The sequence below is a fragment of the Python bivittatus genome, unplaced genomic scaffold (assembly GCF_059951505.1).
Source record: "Python bivittatus isolate LINGU-HERP-01145 unplaced genomic scaffold, Pbiv_v1 ctg000410_np1212, whole genome shotgun sequence".
NCBI classification, from domain to species: domain Eukaryota; kingdom Metazoa; phylum Chordata; class Lepidosauria; order Squamata; family Pythonidae; genus Python; species Python bivittatus.
The window spans coordinates 7,522,573-7,549,324 of NW_028277067.1; the positions used below are offsets into that span (position 1 = coordinate 7,522,573).

The window sequence follows — 26,752 nt, forward strand, 5'->3', positions numbered from 1 at the left end:
CAAATGGAGAAACTGGTTTAGAAACTAGCAAACCCTGGTTGTGAGGCACTGACCTCAACCCAAAATATTTGCATAAAATGCATGTTACAATGTGAAAGGTGCAAAATAGCTCCTGGGGGAACCGTGTTGCAAAATATTCTATTTGGTTCATTTTTGTGTACATTCTGGGATTCAACTACTGTATGCTGTTGAAAAGAAACTACACGGAAAAAAAAATTGATAAAACAAAGTTCTACTGTATTAGTCCTAAATCAGATATTAACTGCTTCCCTAACCTGGAACCCAGGCCCAACTTTGTGATTTCATCCCTAGAAACAAAATACCAGCCCCAAATATATCAAGAATGTACAAGCTGGAGATATAACACTGACTTGGTAAACTATTATACAGCTGGGAACTGCGTTTCACAGTAGTGTGTATCAAAAGATTGTGATCTTTACACAGCAGCAGCTTCATCACGCTCTTCAAAGCTGTCTGAAACACCAGTAGATGTAGCAAGCAGACTCTTCCCACTCTAAAATGTTCCAGTTTAGAATTCTCAACAAGAGGCACTCCCTGATTTTTCTCCTCTTGTCACTCTTCTTTCTCAGTAGCTGATGGTGAAGGAGCACTAATTCCACTTTTGAAGGCATGGGCCATCTTGTCCCAAATTCCCCAAGCAGCAGTGAGGTCCAAATCCCAACACACCATTTTCTGATTCTGAACTGCTCTGAAGAATCAGAGGCACTCCTTCTTTCCAGCTTGTTCTTTCATGATAGTTTTGGATCATCCAATGCTTGGGCATGATCATCTTCTTCAGTTACAGAAGCATAGAACACTTTGACTCCTAAAAGCCACATCTAACTCAATCAATTGTAGGCTGACTGCTACAATATGTGTGTGCCAACATATAGACTCAACAGCAAGTATGTCATTTTGTCTTCAGGTGATGAGTTCAAAGCCCTTCAAAGAAACCTAGTTGGACTTCGTTTCCCATCAAAAGAAACTAGGGCTGTCTGATCAAAATGAGATTGTTGGCCAGGGGTAGTGTTGGGGGTCTGATTAAGTTTACAAAAATAGGGAAGAGGGAGGAAGAGGCTCATGTAGTGGATCGTGTCAAGAGAAAAAAGAACTACGTCTGTGAATCTGAAACAAATGCCTGTTATTGTAACTGTGGTTTGCAAGACATAATTACTTGCATCAGTGAGTTGCAGTTAACTTTGGAAAGGACAGCTATGCCCAACTTGACAAGCTACTGGTATTACCAAGATAAATCAACAATTCAGGGAATGTAGCAGATGATCATGAAGGGCTTTGTATATTTCATCTACTCCATGCCTCTCTCGTAACAAAAGGCCTTGCAAAGAACTTCTAAAGAGGCCTTAGGAAAAAACCTGCCAAGCCTCCAAACAGATAAGGGTGGGGTGCTAATACATATGCCCTTTTCATGGGCTAATCAGAGCTTGGTCGGTCCCCCACTTCACTTACCCCAAACCGTGCAGGAAACCTACCACATCATCAGAGAGAGCTAGAGCAGAAAGGAAGGCGTCCTGAAGAGGACACAGCCCAGGACAGACCCGGTGAAGCAGCATTCACAGAATTATGAGCTGCTGAGAAAGCAGTAGGCCCAGCTGCAGGTGGGCTTGGCCCTGTGGCAAGAGTATTAGCTTGGGGATGTGATTCCAGGGGATCAGTCACCCCCCCATGTTCATGCTGTTGATGTCCAAAGAGGGACACAGCATCTGCTGCAGGAGCAGTCAAAAGATGAGCATTCTGGTGCCGAGATGCAGTAGTTGTGGCAGGCACACCCCCATGGGTGCGCTGGTGGCGTTTGAGATGAGCCCGGCGAGCAAAGCGCTTTCCACAGGCTGTGCAGGGGTAGGGGCGCTCCCCGGTGTGAGCACGCTGGTGGATGAGAAGCTCTGAGCGCTGCAGGAAGCGTTTAGAACAGACGGAACAAGCGTGAGGGCGCTCCCCACGATGCATACGCCTGTGCTTGCTTAGGTTCGAACTGACACTGAAGCGCCGTCCGCACTCTGTACAGACATAAGGCTGCTCCCCAGAATGTGAGCGCACGTGAATAGTGAGATCGGAGCGCTGCAGGAAGCGTTTCCCACACTCTCCACAGCCATAGGGACGCTCCCCTGAGTGCAGACGCCGATGCTTGCTGAGCGCTGAACGCTGTGTAAACCGTCTCCCGCACTCCCCACAGGAATAGGGCCGGTCAGGTTCTGGAGGTGGGGATGGGGGTGGAGGTGGTGTTGCAAGGCCTCCGCCACACTCCACACAGCGGCGTGACCGCCTATGGCGTTCCAGGTGGCAACCCCAGCGGAAACGGCGCCCACAGTCCCGGCACTGGTGCGGTTTTTCTGCTGCATGGCGTTGCTGATGTCGTTCCAAGTTTGCTAGGATTCGGAATCGTTTGCCACATTCCTCACAGGCATGGGGTTTTCGAGACTGGGCAGAAGCTGGGCTACCTGAAACAGCCTGGGTATTCAGTGGCCCTACAGAGTTCAGAGACAAAGTAGAGGAAGATTCAGAGGCAGAGTTCAAGAAAGGAATCAATGCAGAATTGTGAGGGGAGTTAGGTCTTAATGGTGGGATCACAACAGTTCTCCTGCATGGCCCACAGCGGTGGGGCTTCTCCCCTGCAGGTAAGCGCTGACGTCTCTGTGTGTAGCGTGGTTTCTGCCACCCTAAGAACTGGGCTCTTTCACCAAAAGGTGGCCATATTCTCCCAGCTTCCTGGGAGTCATGGCTCATGTTTGAGAATGGACTGCAGCTAATGCTTTCTCTAGGCTCAAGACCTGCTCCCCATCTTGTTCCTAGAGGACTTTGCTGGACAAGATTATTCTTACACCCTCTGATATCCCCACGAATCATCTTGGGTTGTTTTTGTCCTGCCAATCCTGGACATTTGAAGGACACTTGTACTTCATTCTCAGGTGGCTTTCTGGATGGCATAGCTGGTCCTTCCACTGTTCCAGCCTGAAGTTCCTGTGAAGTCTCCAAGTTATTTTGTCCCACTGTTTCATCACCTGCTGAAACAGAAATGTGGTTATAGTTCAGCATCTTGGAGAATAAACATGGATGGGAACATGTGGCCTTCAAAATACTGGTAGAAATCAGTTCTCATTAACCCAACCAATGGCCAATGGCTGCAACTGACTAGAACGGAGATTCAGCAACACGTGGAGCATCACAGTTCCCCACCCATCTTCCATATTGATAGAATACTGCTGTCATTTTGATGTATCAGATTACAGAAGGTTCAGATTCAGTCCCTCAGACTTCTATGAAAATAACCCAGGCAGCAAAGACCTTCAGTTCAGAGCCCAGAAATTTGCAGTCAAACATTAATGAATCTATATGTGGCCTACCTGATATAAGATAGTTTCTTGAGAATAACAGATTCAGTTTATTGGTGAAGATTTTTAAATAAAAAATCAGGCTTCTTAACTGCAGTCTTTGTTCAGCAGTCTGAATTCCTCACTAGTCCCAAGCCCAATCAACAGAGTATTTCTAAATATATGCTATAATATCTTCATGATACTTTATTTATACTATTTCTCCATCCTTCTTCTTTACCATACCACAGAAACAGACAATTACACTGTTTATTCTGAATTATTATTAGGACTCTTTATGCCCTGAATTGGGGGGGGGGAAGTAAACTCTGCCTCAAGGTACGGCTATCTTTAGACTATAAAGATTCAGTAAATCTAAATATACTCAGTCATTTTACATTACTCAAAAGAAAAGGGATTGAGGAGGCAAGGAACAGAAGGTAAGCTGAAGGAAGGAATCTATGAAGAAAAGATAAAAAGGAAAAGAATGCAATGCACGTATCAGCAATGGACTTTTTCCTTTTTTGCTATTAATAGGAAGAAAGATAGCTGGGGGGTGGGGATAAGGAACTCTAAACCACGGGAGCCAAGATGATTTGGTAGTATTGAGAAATAACTCTGAATCATAGATAAATAGTCCTGTGTGTGGTTATGGACTTGGAAGTTGTGTCCCCACTTGACCATATGGTTCACTGAGTGATTTTAGGTTAGCTATTTCTCTCAGATCAGCCTGCCCCACAGGAATGAGTTTGTTTGTTTGTTTGTTACAAGTGCTTTTATTGTAAGAAAATCCTAAGTGGTTTACAAAAGCAGAATACAATAATTTATACAATACATAACTTAATGAAAAACAAAATCACTCTGAAATCACCAACATCACAAGTAGTACATACATCCTATGGCTCTGTGTGTGTGTGTGTGTGTGTGTGTGTGTGTGTGTGCGTGCATCTCCCTCTCTCTCTATCCTCCCCCTGGCCATTATAAGTAGTACATATATCCTAAGAGTGTGGGTACAGGTGTGGATGGGGGCATCTCTCTCTTTACCCCCTCCCCCAGTCAATGCCAGTTTTGTTACTGTAGAGATTCAGTTAGGAGAGATCCTCTCAGAGAAAACACAACATGCAAATGACATAATCAGACAACAGTGACATTACAATGTAAAATAATCAGTCACTTTTGGGACTGCAGAATTCTTTTTAAAAAGTTAATGTTTAAGTCAGGGGAGGCAATATTTTTATCCAAGGGTTGGATGGATATATATCCATATACATTTGTCCTCAAAGGACTGCAGGAGGCATGGTAGTGATAGCACCACCGCTGCCAATTTAAATGGGGGAACATCAGATCCTTCTTGCGGTGGCTTTTTCCCTGAAAGCCATTCTCCAACAAAAGACCTACCTCCATGTCGGGGGCTCCTGCTCACTCTTTTGCGCCGCCTGACTCTCCCCTGCTGCTCCTGCTCCTTCACCAGCTCCCTGAGCATCTTCTCTACTTGAGCCTTGCCTATAGTTTGCAGAATTACCCCAAGTTGCCTCCGGAAGTCTGGAAGGATCCCTTCCTCACTTGACCCGTCTGTAGTTGCTGCTGCTTGGCCCTGCAAAGGAGCTAGCTGCCCTTGCTCAGGTTCCATTTCTAAGCCTATAAAGAGAAAGAAAAAAACCATACAACTTTTCTATAGAAATCCTGCAGAAAGGGAGACCGGAGTACCACAGAGAAAATGGATGCATTTAAAGCAAGCAAACAGAAGGGAGGGAGGGAGGGGAAGAAAGGAAAGAGATGGGTGTACTACTTTGATCTAGGCTGTATTTTTTCCAGCTTCCAGGAAAATAAGGATAAAAAAATGATGTTGTATAATATACTTGTATCAAGCAGAGCAAGATTCAAATCAGAAACCTGATTTGTCACTAGCTACAGCAGCAAGGATGTTGATTCAAAAGCAGCTTGTATGTTGCTGGAAATCTAGTATCACAGATCAGAATCATCCTAGTTCCTGGAATCAGGAAGTTCCATTTACCCAACCCCTTGTCACTGGTTGTCCTAAAGCTCCAAAATATGCTATTTCTTTCAGCCCGGATAACCTGCTCTTGAGGAAGGCTATCCCCCTTCTTTCTGTTCTCAATTTGATTACTTCCAATTGCTGAATTGCAGCTCCCATCAGCCTTAACCAGCATAGCCAATGATACAGGATGATCCAGATCACAGTCCTTAACAAATGGAGAATATCGGTGACTCTAGGTCTATAATCTATCTTTAATGCTAACCCTAATTCTTTATTGATGGGATCCATATATCAAGAGCCTAGAGCAATTTTTAAAAGGAATTTTACATTTAATATAAAATGAAATCACATATTTATTTCAGTCATAAACCTGCTTACATTACATGAATGATTACCCCAATTTATTTAATAATTTTTCCCTTCTGTCACATTAACATATGTAATGTTGCAATAACTTATGGAAGGATTCTATGCAAGGCTTTTGGGGTGTTATATGTGGCCCTGCAGTCACAGGTTATCTATCCCCATAATCCGGAGGTGGGGAACTATTTAGGATCCACTCAGCAAAAATCACCCATGGCTTTTCATAAAGATCTTACCAGGAGCCAAACCTCGGCGTCCTCGAGTCTCTGTAAAGGCAGTTATCCGGGGCCAACTTATGGCGATTTCTTCTGCTAAAAAAAGAAAGCAGAAAACACATTAATAACGCCAAACTGGATTTTGACAAAAGAAAAAAATCAGCCTTTTTCTTCATCATTGTACTCTCAAAATATGGTAACTTCAACTACTCTGGTAGATGGCTAAGGATTCTGGAAGTTGAAGTTGAAGGCATCTAGATGGCATCAGGTCAGGGAAGGTTGGATGAGACTAAACTAGGCAAAGACCATTAAATGTTTGTTTCGTGTGTTTGTGTGTGTATGTGTATGTAGAGAAATGACTTTTGGAGAGTTTCAAGATGTTCAGTATTTTGTATTTTGCTGAGCAGGCTTAAAACTGTGTTCTGAGAACATCTGAAGTGTACTGACAGCTTACTGTATTTGGATTTCCTCAGTAAGAACAATTAGCATTCTCTGAAAGTTAGTGCTGGAAATGCAGCTCCAGAAGAATCAACGCTTTGCACCTATTATCTTTTTTGCCCTATACTAGTTATCTTCTCCCCTGCAACAAGCAGCTGTTGGGAAGTTTGAATTTATGCTTTTCTTGAGTACAGTGTCCATGAGGTCTATTCCACAGAGAAACTGGTCTATGTTAACCCCACAGGATGCCACATGCAGGATTCTTCCATAGATATCCAGACACAGAAAGTGATTCCTGACAGCAGCACATTTTGAACTCTCCATTCAAGTGCTTTATTTATTTTGCTTTAGTAGCTTGTAAATGTGATTGTTTAAGAAGAACAATTCCTCCATCTTACTCAGTACAATCCTGCCTCAATCATACTGAGAAACTGACTAGTCTGGAATTTAAAGAATATGCTATTGCGCTAAAAGCCTCAGGCACATGCATGAAGTGGCAGGCCTGGAATTTGGCTTGAATTTGGTACCTTTACACAAATTTTTACTTGCCTTTCTATTGGCTATTACAAGAGATAACACTTATCAGTCATATTGCTACGTGGATCCATCAGACCCATTACTGCAAGTTTTCAATAAAGATTTAACTATGTATTCTCTGAAATCTTTCCTGAATAGGTTTTACTTGGCTTCAATTTTACTTATAACTGAAATGATATTAATACTTTCCCTGCTTGCTATAAGAACAGGCAGCTGAGAGTAAAGTTCCAGTCTAGCACTGAAATTTGAAGAAATGGGATCCCTTACCCAATGAGATCACTGTTTCGTAGCTCTCCTGCATGTTGGTCCACAGAAGAACTTCCTTTCTAAAGTTCTTGAAGACGTCTCTCCCTCTCTTTCAAGAGGCTGCTGAGAGCATTTAAATCAAATAAAAAACAGTTGCAAAATCTGTTTGTCACAGGACATCCTGGCAATCAGATCTATATAGTCATGGTTACATGGGAAGTGTGGGAAGCAAAAAGCAGGACATTAAGAGAAAATATTGCTTGGGGGCAAATTGTATCACACTTGGGGACTGCTTGAGGACATTTAAGGAAGAGGAACTGGCTTGGGCTTTGCATAAGATTGAAGATTATATTCTCTCATTACGGACTTCTAGTCCCTGAGAAATGGAAAGGATGAACTATGTACATGTGTGGGTGTTTGTATGGGAAAGAGAGAGAACAGATGCACACCCATGCTCTTAGATATGCAGGCCCACGTATTACATATTCTACCATGATGCTGTTTTCACACGTTGCACAAATCAGGGTTTCCTCCCAACCATACTAGGTTTAAAACAGCCATCTTGAACCTGGTGTCCTTCACCTGTGCTGGAATATATAAAACCCTCTTAGCCAGTGGATTAATTGGAGCTGCAATCTAAATACATTTTGAAGGCAGTAACCTGGGGAATGCTTTTTCTGCCCTCTGAGAACTGCAGATCCCAGTTCTTAGAAAAACAAAAGGAAAGAGCAACACAGTTGAATACAAACTATAGGAAATAAGTTGCTTGCCCGAAACATGTGTATAGCAGCATATATATGTATACTTTTAGTATATATACTTTTAAAAATACATTTTTAATGTAAATTGTGGATGTGACAAACATATTTAAAAATGATCATATCACACAAGTATGACAGTGCCAGATCTGGGACGGACTGCAGCTTCTCCTTAGAGGTACAGTATATATAGTGGCAAACCTGGGCTTGTTTCTTAATTAGACAAACAGTCCTTAATCCCTCTGTACTAAAAATATGTTCTTATTCCTAATGATATTTGTATCATTCGTTACATCTTAACAGCTAAAATTTAACTTTCTGGTGGAGAAAAACTCTAGGCATTTACGAAGAAATAAGAGATGGCATGCCATACAGCTTTCATAGATTAGAACCCGCTTTTTCAAATATACAAGGAGTTCACTTCAAATACCCATAATAAACATCTCCCAAATGCATCTGTGAAGCTTCAGGATACATTATGATCCTATGGAAACAAACTACTCCACAATATGGGATAAAACACATACACCATGGATAGGCACATCACAGGTGGCACCAAGAACTCTTTAAGTTACTTATTTATTTAAAAGATTTTTATAGCTGCCCATCTTATGCAGCATAACCCTGGGCGGCTCACAACGCTTTGGCACAGGAAGGAGACAGAAATTATGTGGAGGTTGACATGTGGGAGCGGATACAGTATATATCTGTGAAGAAGGTGGGCTCAGGTAGATGAAAAGGTTACAAAAGCAATTGACGCTGGACCCTCCTCCTTTTCCCCTTCCTCCATCAAAGTAACCCATTCTCACATTTTATTGCAGTATTGCCCCTTCCTCTGGGCAGTCCCAGCCCAAGGTCTGCATGCAGTTCTGAAAGTCCAGGCAAAAAAACAGGGCAGGACTGCACTGCAATCCTACCCTCATCCCAAGTCCATCTACGTCCCACACAGCCTCCATTGTTTCCTCCTTGAGCATCGGACCTTGCGCTGGGAGGGGGAGGCAGCCAGGATAGGAAGGGACAGAAGAGGCCGGATTGTTGTAGGCATCTCTCTCACCCCCCACATTGTTTCAGAACGTTTACCTGCAGTTAGGCACAGACTACAGCGTCTGGCGCCTGCATGGGAATGGTGATGGACGATTAGAAAGCCCCCCTCTCTCCCTTGCAGGGAGCTAGGATAAAAGAGGGGGGCTTAGGGAAACCAGCTGCAAAATCCAGGAAGCTCAATTCCACATCCTGGCAGGAGAAAAGAATGAAAGAGAAAAAGAGAAGACCTCCTTTCCCGTGGTTGGCCTCAAAGCAGGGCCCTCTTGTGGTTGATAGATCTCTTTCTTCTCTAAGAGGCTAGGCTCCCTCTCTCTTCTTCCAGTTTCTGTACTTCTGAAAACTACAGGGCTAAAGGGAGGGAAGAAACCCATGATATTCCTGATGTTGCAGACTATAACTTCCAACAGTCCCAGCCAGCCTGGCATATGGTAAGGAATGCTGGGAGTTGTGGTTCAGCAACCTCTGCAGAGGTACAGATTCTTCTCCTCTGGAAGAATTTTCCTTCATATAGTGTAATTGAGAAAGAGGCTCAGGAGAGCAGGAACAATGTAGAAATCTCTTATTCATGTATATTTCTAAAGTGCATTTTAGGAATCTAACATGCTTGTGTCTTATATGTTGCTTAAGATAAATTTGACAGTGGCAAAGATGAGCTGTGGAAAGAACTAACAGTCAAGGGAAATTATTAAAAAGATGACTGGAAAGAAATTACATTAATTATATTTAATGTTAATTAGTTGTAAGTCAGATGAAATACAGTTTAGATTTTGTTGTTTTCCCAGCCTCATGCACCATATTCTGGAATGTGACTCCCACAATACAGTGCATGTACAGCCTTGGCCCAGAAAAGCTGTGTGTTCCTGGTTTCCAAATCACAACAATTAAACCCATTCAATATGCTAAGGCAAAACCAAACAAATAACATTTCAGATTAGCAAAATGTATGAAATGGGAGGATGACAGGTGCATCTTGCCATCATCACACAAATGATGTGACTTATTTACTTACATCAGACATCACAACATAATTGCCTATGTTGTTTGTGTGATAATGTCATTCAGTATCATTGTTGGCCATGAGCCCAACAAATAACTTCAGTTTATCACAAACAGCATGCAATTATTTTTGTATGAACAGTATGAAATTATTGTTTGTAGTACAATTGGATAACTGTACGGGGATGATATCGTAGACTCTTATATTCCCTTTCACTCACATCCATTAGTTTCAACTGCTGTAGAACTTCATGGACTCTTTCATGGCTCAATGCCAAGAAGGTTAGGAATAGAAAATCAAAATACTGAATGATTAACAATCATATCTACTATTTAGATCTTAAGACATGCTACATCTCATTATTTTTCCTTTTTCAATTAACTGAGGTCAGATAAAACCATCTGATTAAACCAACTTTGAGCTGAGTGTGAAACACATAAAACAACACTTATAAAAAAAACCCCTTCCTTATTATACAAGAATACTTGAAGAAATATAAGTTAAGAGAAAAAAATGTATATGGATTTGTGATTCCATAGTATAGGAAAGCTTTGAAAAAAAAACTTACCATGCATATGGGCATCCGAAAAAGGGGTGAGTGACTACACGTGCATCGCAACACCACTGAGTTCGTAACATCACTGTGGCTTATTCCAGACCCCTATGTTCATGCAGAGTAAGACTATGGACATTATGTGTGCATGCACACATATAAATAATCTACTTTAACAGTATCATTATTGCCACCTGTTAACTGATCAATTGGGAGACAAGCATCAGGAGGCAATCATCAATACCTTGTGAATATATAAAGTTGTCAATCACCATAGTTTTCCATAAAGTGGAGAGTAGTAATACTGAAAGCAGAACTTTCACCAACATCACTCCCCAATCCACCAGATCCAATTTCACAATGTCCACAATTGTCCATACCACAACTCTTACAAGCACTCAACAGACCAAAGCCAATCAGTATTCCCTCCAACCGGCCAACTGGGGAGCATCAAAACAGACTTGGTGTTGGCACCCCTTACTCTCCTCCCTATACTTGCTTCACTGTCCTTGTTTTTGCTGTGAAGCCAAATAAAAAGCACCACTGCTGGTTGACTGGCTATTCCCAAGCCCAATGCAAGGCACCAAGACATTAAAGCAGTTTGTCAACTGCAAGGAGAGGGGAAGGAAAAGTGTCAGAAAAGAATGGGAGAAGTTTCCAGCAAGCAAAAGCAACTTGTCCCAAGTTTCAAGAACCTCCAGTACTGAATCTCAGATCACAGCACAGAAGTCTTGCAATCTGAGATTTTGGGTAGATCAGCAGGAGAAAACTGGCTTGGCTAGGTAGCAGAGATACTAGTGTGGGAACCTTTGCATGTGAGGCAGCAGTGCCAAAGGCCCATATGTAAGTAATTGTAAAACAAAGTTGAATAGGCTTAATCCTGTGATCAGGTGTGCTAGGTGATTGCATTTCCACACACTTGCAAGCACCATGGGATTAGTTTTTAAACTATAAATTTTAAATCTTGGTATTCAAGGTTTGTGAAAGGCCTCTTTGGTATGCTAAGAGGTTGGTTGTATTTACCCATGTTAAACCATGAGTCATAACTATCACTGTAGTGTGATATGTTTTAGCTTAGCATGTTGTAGAAACATAACCACTGTGATTTATTAACCCTGGTTTATGGGTTAGCATGGGGAAATGCAGCCATTCTTTTTTAGCAGCTAATTTTTCAGCCATGAAGGTAGTTGCACTTTGCATCTCAATGTGATTGAAATCATGTCAGTTTAGAAAAGGCAAAGGCCTGACAATGCTCTGGTGTCCCAGCCAGCCAGCTTTCCCAGGAATGCCAAGGATTAAACCTGGGATCTTTTCATAGATGTCTGCAACAAAATGAGATTGCATCACAATAACAAGCACAGAGTGATTGATGTCATGACACAAACCCTATCCTTATGCATTTGTGTCCTGATGTGTTTCATGGTATCTTTGGGGGGCAGGGGTGTTAGTAATTTCTTCTTTTCAATTTCCCTCTGCATATACCCCTTGTATTTATATTAAAAGGAAATTGTATTGGATGGAATGTTTCCATCATAGCATAGCTTTCAATCTGTAAAAATTGCTGTAATCTGTAAAAATTCCTGTAATACATTCAGGAAGATTATTTATTATAATACAGGGTAACAAAGAAGGGAAAAATCACTGAAGTACAAGAAAATCACTCAAACATAAAATAATTTGTAGAAATTATCTTGTATAAAAAGAAGTCCAATTCAGGGAGAATAATAAATGGGATATCAAATGTGTTACATACCCAAAGCAACATATAATAAAGATGCTATTAAATCTCTCAGATTTGGTACTGTTTGTGGATATATAAAATATAATGAATGGCAACAATGTTTCCAAAAATACAGTCTTCTAGCTAGGATTCACGTTTCCTTTAGACATCTCTGGTATGAGAGCCTTCCACTTCTTACTAAATACAGTTGTGTGGCGCTTTCGATTCCCAAAAGATGCTTCAGAGCACGTGGAGATGCAGATACAACATTTTCCTACAACTCCTTAAAGCAGTCCCACCTTTTCCCAAGGTCACACTGCTGCTCCTGGATTTCTCAGGAAAGGACACGGCCCTTTTAAAGAGTTGCAGCCGGGCACCACTTTGGCAATCCTACCCATCCCAACACACTTTTGGGGAATTGAATCCAAAGCACTGCACAGCCCTATTACTGAACCACTACAGCAGGGTTTCTCAACCTTGACAATTTTAAGATGTGTGGACTTCAACTCCCATTCTGGCTGGGGGAATTCTGGGAGTTGAAGTCCACACATCTTAAAATTGCCAAGGTTGAGAAACCCTGCACTACAGATATAGATAAAAGCTTAATACTGTGATGGAACATATATACCAGTATCAGCCTACTCATGGTTTAAAAGTACTGCAGGTGACTCTTCTTTTAAGTATCTTAAGAACATTATGTGGCAACAAGGGAGAAACCTGTTTGATTGTAGCATTCCAGTTCTGCATTTTGCATCCTTCTCCTAATTATGATGTACTGCTGCTGATCCTAAGAGTTTTTTTCAGCATATGTTCATCCAGGCATTTCAATTGGCTGATATATTTGCCTATACTGGATTTGCTGTTCTTGGTCTTTTTATGATAACACTTATTATTTTTACTGTACACTTTAGGACAATTTTTGATTATACACTTGTTTATTTTATTTGTTGTTCATTAGGATAAAGAATAGGTTTAGGATTTCAATAAATTTAATAAATTAATTTATTATTTTAAATTTTTACACCACTTCCTGTACATCATCATCATCATAAGTTAAAAAATGTAAAAGCATGCTCATTAAAAAGGCAAGGGAAAAGGAAAATAAAAACAAATTATCCATTCATTCAACTTTCAGGCAGAATGAAGAAAAACGGCAGGGAGAAGAGCGATGGTAGAGTTCTGACCTTACCACAGAGCAGGCCTATCTATCAGTAACCGCCAGATGGCACTGTGCTATTCTTAGCGCATGGAGCAAGGCCTCTTCTACTGATCTCAAGCGATTGACCAGGTCTACTGTATAATGGCAAAGGCAGTCTCACAGGTAACTTAGCTCCAATTGTTTAGAGCATTATATGTCCTAAGCGAGAGCCAGTTTGGTGTAGTGGTTAAGGCATCAGACTAGAAACCAAGAGACTGTGAGTTCTAGTCCTGCCTTAGGCACAAAGCCAGCTGGGTAACCCTGGGCCAGTCACACTCTCTCAGTCCTAGCAAGCAAGCAATGGCAAACCACTTCTGAAATCTTGCCAAGAAAACTGCAGGGACTAGTCAGGCAGTCGCCAGGAGTCAACACTGACTTGAAAGCACCAAAAAAAAAAAAAAAAGTCCTAAGCATAACCATGAACCTGGCTTGATAGCTAACTGGGAGGTAGTACCGTTGCTCAGAGGCAGAACATATACAAGATTAGGTGCTCTGCTCAGTAACCTGAACTGCCTCACGTAGCCACACCTGCAGTTTCCAGACCAAGTAGAAGGGTATCCCTATACAAAATACATTACAGTTAGGTAATCGCTATATGAACAATCGCTAGGCTATCACTGTTCTAGGAAAGGGCACAGTTAGGATGTCAACCAAACCTATTAACAGATACTTCTGGACAAATAGGTCACTTGTAGCTCTACTGACTGATAGCTGTAAGAGCACCCCCAGTATGCATCGGAAATAGAGGGTATTCAGAACCAAAGTGGGGCATTTACAGGGGCAGTCAATGACATCAAAATAATGGGCATGATCACACGCTTGAAGCCCTGCTCCTTATGTGTGTGCAATATGTGAGATACGCATTAAAAAGTGACAGGGATTCAATTGTCCAGTTGCACCTACCATTCTGACATAGTTGACTTCTCTGCAGACACCCCTGGTGGGAAAAGTGTTTCAGATCTGGAGTGAGTGTGCTTGCTCTACCTGTCAGCAATTCCTTAAAGAAGCTGCATCTTTCCTCGGGCTTGCACCATGGCAGGAAAATATGTTTTTGAGTTAAGGAAGTATTAAGGAGGTAGCCATGCAAGCCCAGGAGAAGGTTGTGGTTTCTTTAAAAATCCACCCACGCTGGATCCAAACTGCTTTTCCCACTGTGCATCTGAATATTCCACACCTCTAATCTGAAAGCAAAGTTATTTAAAGAAAAAAGAAAAACACTCAAAAGGGAGCAGAGGGCAGAAAGCTGAAAACCCTGGTCCTGCCCACATATCTGAAATAGCCCAGTCCACTGCAGAGGCATCAATCTGTGCTGATGGGTGGCTTCTGAAGCAATTGTCCAGGGTTATGTGAGTTTCTTATATTCTTTTTAAAAATTGGCTTTATTGTAATTCCCTTGTGTTGATTGTTGTGAGCCACCCAGAGTCACTGGAAATCACGAGGCATACAAGTTTAATAAAATAACAATATACAGCTGGGCTCTGCTCTAGGAAGGAGGCACTGGCAAACCATTTCCAAAACACCTTGCCTTGAAAACTGCAAGGACTCGTCCAAGCAGTCACTGCAGAGTCGGTAACAACTGAACGCAGATAAAAAAAAAAAAAATACTTAGCTTTAGCAATCTTTTCAAGGAGGATGAGGATAGGGAGAGAGGGAAAGCCAATTTAAATCTGAAAAAAGATCTGGGTTCTGCCAGCTGTGTGCTGCTGATTTTGTCTCTAAAGAGACCATCAGTTTTTCTGCTGCTTCTGCTGAAAAGGGGTTTTATGTGGCTATATTTTAAGTGCTGAAAGGTGGTGCCATTCTGTCTACTCCAACTCAATTTTGCTGCTCCCCACAGGGTACTTTGGGGTGCTGCTGGTCACAGTCACTTGTCATTAGCACTGCTAACCCGGCAGTATTAGCAGAGTATGAAGCTCCCTCATTACTGATGGCTCCCTCTTGAGCTCCTGCTTGGTGCATCAGAAAAGCTGTCTCCTGCTTCTTTCTCCTCCTGCAAAGACAACAGCAAGCAGGTCACAGGAGCGGAGCGTCTCTGCCTCTGTGACAGTTAGGCCCTTTGAAAGGTGGAGAAACCCACTGTTCAAAGCACACCTGCAATCCCCAAGGCGCATCTCAAGGATATTAATGAAAGCGACGGTTGCTGGTGTTTATGACGACAGGCGACATTCAATAGGCGCCGACGCCATTCAGGGAATAAACCGTTTTGCTGAACAAAAGTATGAAAAGCACAGAGGCGACACACTCGCTGGCCTTGTTCCTGAAGCAGAATAGGGCCCTGAGGCACAAATACGCTGGCAAACTCTTTTGCTGGCTCAAGAACCGGCATCTTGCGGCAGTGTAATACCGCCGCGTATTGATGCCTTATGTCAAAAATTGATTCCACATTTTTTCCAACCATTCTCATCCAATTTCACGGAAAGAAAAAAACTTCTTCCTCCCGCCCCCAGGAGAAAAACATTGAAGCGCAACCCTCCTGGCAAGGAGCTCACGCGCTCGGTTCGGGGCGAGGCGGCAGCAGTCGCGCGGGCAGCCGCCCCTCGTGACCAGATCGCATGTCCGTTCCTGAGGCTGTTCTTCGGCGCCTCAGAGCGGCGGCGGCGCTGGGCCGTCGCACCGCCCCGAGAGGCGCTTGTTTGTCTCCTCCTCCTCCTCCTCCTCCCCCCCCTTTCCCCGCCGCAGGGCCAGGCTGGGCTCAGGCGGTTGAGGGGGCGGCCCCAGAGGTGGAGTCCGCGGCTTGTACTGAGCTGCCCTCTCCGTCTGTCGGCCAGCGCTGCTTCCTTCTCTCGGACGCGCTTGAGGTACCTCCAGCCGTTGCTATCAGCCACCAGCCTCCCTCAGCTCCCATGGCCGGACGCGGCGGGTTTCCCCTCACCCCGCCGCCCCCAGAGGGACCATCGCCGGCTGTCTCGGTGGCGGCGGGCGTCCCTTCGCCTGCTGTTCCAGGACCGGGAAGCGGACTTTTGCGAGGACCCAGTCCGGGGGGGGCCGGACCGTATCGGCCCATGGGCCACGGAGCTCAGTTCCAAGTAGGTGGGGAGGCGCGCACGTGTGCATGTGTTGTCAGTGCGGGGAAAGTGCGGAAGCAGCGGCGCCGAAGACGTACGTGGTTCTTCGACTCCGTCCTGGCGTCCTCTGAATTTATAGAGCTACGGCTCCCATCATCCGCGAACTGGGAACGATGAGAGTTGTAGTCCAAGATATGTGCAGGTCGTCAGATTGGGAGAGGTCGCTCTGGAGGCTGGCACAATGGAGGGCTGTCAGGGTTTGGGGGCACGTGAAGAAATGAGCTATAGCAGGGGCGTCAGTATCTACTGGGGAGTATCTATGGGCATTTTTGCAGAGAAGGGGGTGTTTTAAAGAAACGGAACGTGTGAGTGAGGGTAAGCGGCAGATGTTAGGTGGGATGAAGGAACAGTGTTTCCTTTGGGGGAAGCAGAGACGTCAGACTTTACGGTGCCTTGGGTTGTTCATTAGAAATTGCTGAAGTGTCGAAGAGGTGAAACAACTTATTTTGTGATGGCCAAAATCTGAGTGTACAAAATTATTCCACTGTTTTTAATATATTAGGTATTAAGTATTTTAGTTAGGCTAGTATAGTTTATACTGGTTTATTTTTAATTTTATCTTGATAAATGTTGATAATTTGTACTAGTTTAATTACACATTTAATGTTTCCTTACATTTTTCAGAGGAAGCCTTAAGACCTGAATAATTAGATGTGTTCTAATGGGAACACTGAGAGACAGTGAAATATTGGCTTGCATGTGCCATCTGGTCTGTCTTAGGCCTATGTGAAGATTGTGGCAAGGGGAGGTGGAGTTTGCACTGCAAATTATAGGTCTGTTTGTGCAATACTGTGTACGTGTATTCAGAAGAAATTTCTACTGTGTTTAGTAGGGTAACTGTTCCATCCTAATAAGTATGTTTAGGTTGCAACCTTACAGTGATTTTGTGGTGATGGAGGTCTGTGAGAGGTGAAAGGCTTTGCAATCAGAAAGCAAATCCTTGGTTTTTGAAGGTAGAATTAATGTCTACCCAAGGGGCCCTTTGAAGAATTTTCCCCTCAGTCCTTGCTTGCCTGAATGTTATCACTGAATGAGTATTTTGTTTTCCATTTCTCTTGAACATCATCTTTTTAATTAATATGCTACTTAAATGTTTATTTTTAATTTTGCTTGAATCAAATTGTACTTCATTGCTATAAAGTATTGTTTTAGATAGTGACATAGACATTATGTAATATATTTTTATATCACTTGCTATCAGCATGACTGCATCTTTGACTAGAGCCACATGGACATTTTTTTAGTTTCTTAAGAAGATGGAAAGAAGAGAATATGAAAGGAAGCAACATTTTACTTAAAGAAAGATCTGAAATATTTTCCATGAAACTTGAGTGTATACATTTTGATTTGTGGATTTGACTGGAAAGGAATTCCCCTCATTCTCTGGGGCTCTTGATTATACAGTTCTTTGTATATTAGAAGAGTTGACTCTTCAGCAGTATTTGAGTAGAGAGATAGTATTACACTTTCAGATTGAATGTAAGGAATGAAAGAAAATATTGCAATGATGTCAAAAGTACTTACAGACTACTGGTGACTTAAAACAATGTTAGTGTACTCCCTAAGGCAGTGCAATAAATGTCCACAAAGAGATTTGTGACATGTTAAGTGCTTACATTTTTCAGGATCATAATTTATTGGAGGTATTATACATTCACCCATCAAAAATGATATTGATTTGAAGAATATCCATAGAATACCTTCTTTAATTTTTTTTTTTAAATCTCAATAACCCCCCTGTTCTTTTGTCATAGCTATGCCAACATTGGAAAGGGAGATTTTCTGCATGGTTTAAATATGTGATTTTCAAAAAGTAGGATTAATGTACATCAAGTCTGTATAGTTTCTGAACCACCAAACTAAACACAGATCAATAGTCATATTTAGCATTTCCACAGGAACTTGAAAAATATATGCCACATGACTTCAGCTATGACACCTGGGTTGGTGCTACTTTGTGCCTTGTGCACTCTGAACAGTTTTGCCTTTAAATCCAAAACATTGCACTGCTATGTTATATATGACTTTTTTCCATCAGTTGGTCTCAACTCAAAAAATGTAACACATATAATCAGCAGTGGGCAAAGTAATAAAATGCTGTATGAAATAAACAAGTTGCTTGAAATAGCAAGTTGAAATAGCATAATATTCTGTGTAAAACTATTTAAGAGAATAGTGTTAAGTACATTAACTTAATCAAATTTATGGTGAAGTCAGCATGATCCAGGAGGTCAGGAGTTGAGCTTGGTATAGGAGATCCTATAGGAGCCCCTGATTGTGGGCTTTGCTATTACTGTGGATATGCTTCCTGGCCTTGAGCAATGCTAATTTCATTCCCTTTCTCCAAATCAAAGTCAAAAAGGAGATTTCTGGTTGTTGGGAGAAAACACAATAAAATTGCAGAAAATTTAGCAAGTTAATTTTTAAAATTTTTTAATATATATCTATATATCTATATCTGTAAATATACACGTTATACACAAAATATTATTGTTAGGTATGATAAAATCTCTACCAAAGTAGTACATATTGCTTCATCCTTTGATTAGTGGAGAATACTGCCTTTTCCAGGATGGATTACACATTTCCAAAAGCCATTGCTTAACATCTGGAATAATACACTTTTCCAATTTCTCAGTATAATTCTTTTAGCCACCTGCCATGTATGATACAATCATAATTCCTGATAAACAGTCAGATTCAAAAGCTTTAGTGTATAATTCAAAATGACATTAATGTTTTTAACCCTTAATTTCCCCCCCATAAATCTATTCTACACATTAAAATGCCATTCCAAAAATGTACCATATGATGACAGGACCATATCATATGGATCAGTGAACACCCTTCAACAAAGAAAATCTGTTGTCTGTCCTTTCAAGTACATTCTTCGGGGAATCCAGTACACTCTAAATACAACTTTGATGAATCAAGTTTAATCTCAAATCTGTTGATACCATTTTAACATTTTTAAAAACATGAAGCCATTGGTGGGGCATTATTGGAGATTCCTTTTCTTTTGCCAATATTTAGAATATTCCAGAAATGTTTAGTTTAAATATATTTTTGAGCTTTCAAAAGAGATATGTTATGAGATTTACTTCTGTCATGGATTCTATCAAGGTAGAGCGTGTCTCAGGTGCCTTTGGAAACAACTGAAGTGTTGGGCCCATACTGAGCCATTAAAACATGTTTAAGTTGAAAATACTGACAGTGTTATAAAGTAGGAAGACCACATTCAATTTGAAGTCAGGATTAGCAAATTAGAATTTTAGTATAATTTAATATTTGCCCTGCCACATATATATTTATTTATTAAATTTATATGCTGCCATTTGTTTATTAAATTTATATGCCTCTCTCCCAGAGGGTGACTCTGGGTGGCTCACAATTAAAATCAAACCTCAAAAACAGTTAAAAATATAAATATCCACATTAATTTAATCAAACTATATAAAAAAAACTATATACATAAAAAGACTAAAATATTCAAGATGGCAGTGGGGTAGAATCAATTACCCCCATGAGCCAATTCCAATGGTGCAAGCCCCCAACAGGCCCCAAGGCCATCTGGCACAGCCAAGATTTCACACTCTTCCTGAAGGCCATGAGAGTGAGGACACACCACATCTTGGGTGGTAAGTTTTCCACAGAGTGGAGGCCATGGCAGAAAAGGATACAAGGATAGACCATGTAGAGAGCCTCCTGATCCAGGAAGGGGCATAACTGACGCACAACATGAAGTTGCGCAAAGGCCCTCCTAGCCACGACTGCCAGCTGCTCTTTGAACAAGAGTTGTGAGTCTAGGAGGACCCCCAGATTATGCACCTGGTCTGTCTGGGGTAGTGCAACCCTGTCAAGAACCAAATTACTTTCATGCATATGTTTAAACATTGTTTGCATAAGTCACCTCTTCTACATTTAGATAAATTTAGATTACTGAAAATGTTACATCTTTCTAATCATGTGAAAGTGCCATAATTCCCACCATCTTTCTGTCGTAACTGGTAGTGTCTTTGTTTCACTTCAACCAAGACACTGACTAGGCTGTATCTCTCTTTAGAAAACAACAGAGCAGTGAGGGTTTGATTTCCAGGATGGTTAATTAAAAGCCTATTCTTTTAAAGAACAACGGTATCTTAGCCATTAGTATTAATTGCATGATGTTCCGAAGTGTACTAGACACTCTTCACAAGATGAACAGGTTTTGGGTTAAAGCAAGTTTGAATCTAAAGAAAAATAAGGAATGGAAAAAAGAAACAAAAATATGTCTGTAACATTGGTTTCAGTCACTTTTTTTTTAAACTGTAAAAACAAAATAATGCAGCATTAATATAGGCCAAATCATTCCAATATGCTCTTGGTAAAGAACATACTTAATGTAAGTGCAGCAAAAGAATACAGGAAATGCCTATAGGGTTCATCTGTCTTTCTTGGTAAAGTTAGGGAAAGGAAGATGATTTAAAAATAAATTTATGGAAAAAATGCTTATTTATATTGGAATAAAGATATAAATTCATATGTATTATATGGTGCAATTTAAGCTTGGTTAATTCTGTAAGATTTACAAAGATATGTCAATATATGGACACAAAAATGAAAACTACTTGGTAACTGAGCAATTACATTAATATCTTTATTCCCTCCCAAATGTAAAAATAATTTTGTTACAGCTGTGCAAAGACCTGGATTCAATCTCTGCACAGCACTAATAAATGTGGTTCAGAGCACATGTGGGCATGCACATAGCATCCATTGTGAATGCTTTAAATCAAACAAATCTTTTCCCAAGATTGTGTGGTAGCTGTGGAGGCAGTCACTCAGTCCTGAGAAAAGACGCAGCACTTTAAGGTGTTCCTGACACTAAGTACATTGCCATATACTCTCCAAATCACCTTTTGGATTGGACTTCAGATTTCTGCACAACCCTAATTTTATAAATTGCCAGCCATAATAAAAAGGAATCACAATTATTTAAAAAGGAATAAATAATGTACAACTCTTCGTATCAGAAGATAAGAGTAGATAAAAATTTGAAATGTTTTAATGAAGAATGATGTGAGATTAAAAAAAACATTTAATAGAACTTTTATATTCTTGGATTATATAAAAAGACAGGAGTCATACAATTGAACAAGTTCAAACTAAAACATAATGAAATAAAATAATATTGGTACCAAATTATGGAAGATTTGTAAAACAGTATCATTATCTTAGAGCCCTAAAATTAAGATCTATAAAAATTCATTTCATAATAACAAGCAAAAATGTAGAGAATACACTTTTTCTAACAGCAGGATTGTCTGTGATCAGACATGCTAATAATGCTTATCATGCTTGCTTATTTATCATTATTTAAATGAATGTAGACTCTTTTCAAGTTCCCCATTCCCCGCCCCCCTTTTCTTTAGAAATTGGAAGAATTCAGAAACTTCCCCTTCTGCTTTGACTAATCACAGCTTGCTGGGTTAACTGAAATCATTGAACTACTTTTTGTAAAATATGGTAAGCTAAAACATAGGCCTCGTTCACATAATACACAAAGCCATAATGTAGTGGCTTGTTTGGTTTTGCATAGCATGTTGTGTGTACAATGTGATTTTTTTTTTAGTAAACAGTGATTAAACAAATCATAGCTTAATGTGAGATATGAAGCAAGTCAGTGTATGTTGATTGGATAACCTGGCAAGCTGTGGTTACTTAAAAGTAATGGAAGGAGATGTTTTTGAATTAGCAGTCCTATTGGAAAAGAGAAGTATGTCCAGCCAATGGAAATTTAAACTGATTCATATCTTGATAAACCATAGTGTAAATGATACCCAAACATAGAGCTTATAGATTTGATTTCTGAAACAGTGTGTTGTTAGAAGTGAAGTGATGTGATCTTTTTTGGTTCAAGGTCTCTTCTGTTTGATTTTGCTCTGTTTCAGTGTTGGACTTAAATCAGAGCATTGTAACAGGGTACGTACTATCTCAGGACTTTTCTGAAGCGCCCTGGTGGCTGCTGAGTTGAGAATTTGGAGAAAGCCCAGAATCTGGAAGCCTACTAGTGTGTATGCTGGGAATGCAGACAAATAACCAATTATAAATGGTTCTCACCTGCATCCTAGGATACAGATTTTTATCAGGAAAATGTAACAGTTTTCAGGATATGTAACTATTTAAAGAAGTCTTGCATTTTGGAAAACAGAGTGGGATATTTGTGTATCCAATTCTATTGTTGTTGATATGACTAGATAAAAGCTTGGTAATAAAATTTCCATGTTCTAATATGTTTTCAGATCTTTTCTTCATGCTAATGACATTGCAGAATAAATTTCTGTAGTATTGTTTTCATGGTATTTATTCTCTGGAAGATGCATGTGCTGTGAATGCTACATATCCCACATGTGAAGAGTGTTTGTTCTGCAGATGAAGGAAGCTTGAATGTTCAGCAGTATGAGAGGCTGTTCCCCTGCACGTCCCTTCACTTCCCTTGGTGATTCTGTAGCAAGGAAGCAGGAAACAGAAGCAGCCAAATGCAGCAGGTTTAGCAATGATGAACCTGCTGGGTGGTTTCACGCAAGCCTCTGATGTTGACTCTTATGTTTTGCATTTCAGTTAGAAAGCTGAGTTAATGTGGAACATTAAAATTTCTTCTTTGACTTATTTGGTTAGAGATGTTAAGATAAAAGATGTTGTGTTTGAGCTCAAATAATAGATAAAACACAGTTTGGTTCAGTGAATCAACGTCTGCTACTTTAGGGGTATGGAAGCTTTCAGTTTGAACAGCACTCAGCTAACATCTAATGGTTAGCCTTCTTGGGCTGCTATCCAAGATTAAAAAAAAAAAATTGATTGTATGAGTGTAATAGATTAATGCATTGTTTGTATTTACTTATGGCAAAAACAATATTGTTAGAACAAAAGGGACACTGTTTAGATAATACGCACGGAGGAATGTCTTCTATTTGTGAAGAAGGAAAAAAACCCGTTTAAGGAGATCTTCAGTATTTATAGATATTTATATTAAAGCCAATTTCTAAGGAATCATTGTCCAACTAATTGAAGTAATTGTAAAATACATTACAGTTTCATCATGTTTGGTAAAGGCTTGGTAAAATTTGACTAACTTTACACAATATAAGCAGTTTAATTAACAGTCATGTTAAAGTCAGCCATTTTGCCTATAACTTTGCTTTAATGACAGGTATGCAAAATATGTTTATAGGATTTGGATTTTGCAGGAGAGGATAGCACTGTGTTAGGATGAAAGCCAGAGGTTATACACATATGTGTGGTGGGGGTATGGATTATTTGAGGGTAGAGAATGGTATACAGAAGTTTCTGGCACGAGAAGTTTTAGTCTAGCAGAAGTTGTATTATAATGACCGTTAGAAACCTTTTTTAAATTAAAGCAGAAATCCTGCAATTCTGAGACTTGTTTCTATTAACATGATATTCAAAAGTGAATGGTACAGATGTATTAAGCTGGTAAAATAATATTGAGAAGTCTTAATCCTGAGCCAAATGTTTTATATCATATACAAATTTTTTTGTCAGCATATCTCCTCTTAATCAAGTACTTTACAGTAAACAAAACTATCTGTTTGTTCTCTTTGGTTTTCTAGTTGTGACTCTGAATTGTATAAAATTCTAAAGGGAAAATTGTTACTGGCAATTAAATGCTGACTCACTTATGTTGTCACCAACCAAATGTTTCTGGTGTCAGTGGTTCAGAGAGATATTTGGCAATTACCAGAGAACTGCTTTGTTTAGTTGTTATTGAACCTGCCTTGCTTACCATACTTGCTCAACACAAAATTGGTATATTGTTGTTTTGAATACAAATTTTCCAGAGGATGCTAAGCATAAGTAGCTTTATGTGAAGTTAGCATCTAATAACTTGTATACTCTCCATTGTTTTATAAATAAGAATAGGGATTGTATAAAATCTCTAACCTTGCATCAAGGGTCATATTCTGTGTGCAAACAGATACTGCTCTTTGCTTTCTCATGATGTATTCACCAACTTGGTAGTCACTTGGTTGTATGTTTAATCTCTCAAGTGCTGCAATTTAAGCATATTGAGTAGTGGTTACAATTTCAATAAGTATTATGAGGATCAATAACAAATTTCACTTCATGTGCATTAATAAGGATACATGTACCCAATCTTTCTGAGTAAGCTTTAGCATCTACAGACAGGGCAGAAACTTATAAGATTCCATTTAGAAATCTTTAAAAGGCATCTCCAATAACCAAATTAAAGATAGTGATCTATCAATGTTAAATAATGACTGTCCTACTAGTAAATAGCAATAACTTAATTATTGGTATTTACTGTATATAATATAGCTACTGTATATAAACGGAGAGCAAACCCCACTCCCTTCTAGCACTGAAGATGTTACCTAGCTGGGTATTCTCTTCTATTAATAAGGTAATTATTTTTTTGGCTGCTATTACCTTCTGTTTTCCCTCTGGCCAGTATTTTGAAAATACAGTAGCAGTTTCATCTGAAATGCTGTATTTGATATGACTGATTGTGTCACACATGAATTTTACACAGAATGGTGAAATACAGGTAGTCCCCTGGTTAAGAACGCTGGTTTAAGGATGACCCATAGTTAAGATCAGAGTCTATTGTAGTAAAATTTGAATTAAATACACAATGATCCGAGTTAAATACACAGTGGTTCAAGTTAATTATCCAATACTACTTATGCAGGATTATACAATAACACCGTTCCAGCTTACATACAAATTTGCCTTAAGGACAGAACTTAGGAGCGGAACTCATTCTTAAATTGGGGGCTACCTGTATTTAAATTGGAGACTACCTGTAATCATATACCTATGATTCTATGATGAAGAAGAAGCTAGAGAGGCCAACAGAGGTGGCTGGAAGTTAGATCAGGGTCTGCTAATAGATTTGATTTGAAACAGATAAAGAGTTATTTTGTTGTTGCCATGGATAAAATATCAGAAGCATTTCTGACTTCAGATATTTCATCCATGGCAACAACAAAATAACTCTTTCCAAATTATATTGCTGCAAAGAAAAAAGCTAGAGATAGGGAGATAAATAGTGGATTTTTGTGTGAAATTAAAATCAGCTAGTTCATAGACCTCAGGATTTGCTATTCTATGTCTGCTTTCACCAGGCTTAGTTTGTGGATTGTGACATTTTAGTCTGAAATCATCTAGATACCAAAAATCTGAAATCTGTCCTCCCTCGTTCTGTGGTAGTACAATGAGTCAATAAGACTACAGGTGGTTTTGTAATGCCTTGGAGAAAAAATGGTGGCAATTTAGATTTCTACCTGTCTGACATGAATATACCTCTTGGGGCAAGAAATACATGCCACAGCTGGGTATGTAACTAATACTGCCCTCAAGAGAAATGTGTGGATTTGAACAATAACAAACAGTTAAACTTAACTTTTGTTAAAAGTAGAATCATAGGGATAAATTGCCTTCAACTTTCACAGCACAAGGTAAAATCCAATGCCTTGATAACAGCTCTTGCATTCCAAATCACAAGGAGAAAGAAAATGCTTTACAGATTATTCTACCAAATGAATTAAGCTACCTATTAAAGGTAGTCTTTGACTTATGATGGCAATTGGGACCAGAATTTCCATTACTAAGCAATGCAGTTGTAAAGCGTGACCACATCACTTAGCAACGGCAATCCCTGCAGTCCCAGTTGCTGTTGTTAACCGAATCCCACAATCGTTAGGTGAGGCAACTTTCTGCCTGCTTCTCACAACCAAAATCAGTGGGGAAGCTGGCAGGAAGTTGCAAGTCCCAGGCTGGCAGGCAGGTAAGTGGCTGCTGCTGGGTGGGCGAGGGAGTGGGGGCTGCGGAGGAAGTGTGGCTCAGGTTGAGGAGGGTGTGTGAGGGTGGGAGTTGGGGAGGGTGCACAAGGGTCAGGGAGGGTGTGTGAGAGGTGTGGCAAGGATCAGAGAGGGTACAAGAGGATGCATGAGAGGTGTGGTACAGGTCAGGGAGGATGTGCAAGAGTGCAGTGCAGGTCAGAGAGTGTGCACAAAGGTGCAAGGGTGTGTGTGAGAGGCACTGTGTAGGTCAGCGAGGGTGCGTGGGGATGTGGTGCAGGTTGGTGAGGGGGTGCAGTGCAGGCAGCGAGGATGTGGCTTGGATTGAGGAGGGTATGCAGGGGTATGCAAGTGGCCTGTGTGGTGTGAGTGCAGAGGAGCTGGAGGAGGGTGAACGGGTGGGGGAGACTTACCCCAGCAACTTGCAACCTTCCCTGTTGACTTTCTGGAGAAGCCAACAGGGAAGGTTGCA

At 40.5% G+C, this 26,752-nt stretch overlaps 2 protein-coding genes across 5 annotated transcripts in view; one reads left to right on the top strand and one right to left on the bottom strand.

The window, feature by feature from the left end:
- Positions 1-235: 235 nt before the first annotated feature.
- On the bottom strand, positions 236-14,939 carry LOC103052915 (uncharacterized). 3 transcript variants are annotated; one of them, XM_088143448.1, is made up of 5 exons: positions 14,298-14,939; positions 7,146-7,244; positions 5,925-5,999; positions 4,725-4,964; positions 236-3,020 (listed from the first exon to the last, which is right to left on the bottom strand). In XM_088143448.1, the coding sequence occupies exons 2-5, from the start codon at positions 7,177-7,179 to the stop codon at positions 1,498-1,500; spliced, it is 1,872 nt and encodes a 623-aa protein (XP_087999574.1). In that variant the 5' UTR covers positions 7,180-7,244; positions 14,298-14,939; the 3' UTR covers positions 236-1,497. The 3 variants fall into 3 exon arrangements, with proteins under 3 accessions (XP_087999574.1, XP_087999573.1, XP_087999572.1); XM_088143447.1 differs by lacking the exon at positions 14,298-14,939 and adding an exon at positions 8,963-9,305; XM_088143446.1 differs by lacking the exon at positions 14,298-14,939 and adding an exon at positions 8,963-9,305 and having other exon boundaries at positions 7,146-7,247.
- Positions 14,940-16,060: 1,121 nt separating this feature from the next.
- Positions 16,061-26,752, top strand: part of SMARCD2 (SWI/SNF related BAF chromatin remodeling complex subunit D2) — a 43,833-nt gene continuing 33,141 nt past the window's right edge. The window contains exon 1 of one of the 2 annotated variants that reach the window (XM_007429180.4): positions 16,061-16,420. In XM_007429180.4, the coding sequence (XP_007429242.2) occupies positions 16,238-16,420 (183 nt within the window). In that variant the 5' untranslated portion in view covers positions 16,061-16,237. The remainder of the gene's footprint in view (positions 16,421-26,752) is intronic. The other variant, XM_088143449.1, reaches the window with a different exon arrangement.

Bases quoted from the DNA above. Each gene is read 5' to 3' on its own strand.
- LOC103052915 (XM_088143448.1), bottom strand. From the start codon at position 7,179: ATGCAGGAGAGCTACGAAACAGTGATCTCATTGG. The intron at 4,965-5,924 runs GTAAGATCTTTA...TTCTCTTTATAG, and splicing joins ACGCCGAGGTTTGGCTCCTG to GCTTAGAAATGGAACCTGAG. The intron at 3,021-4,724 runs GTAGGTCTTTTG...TTTCTGTTTCAG, and splicing joins CAGGAGCCCCCGACATGGAG to CAGGTGATGAAACAGTGGGA.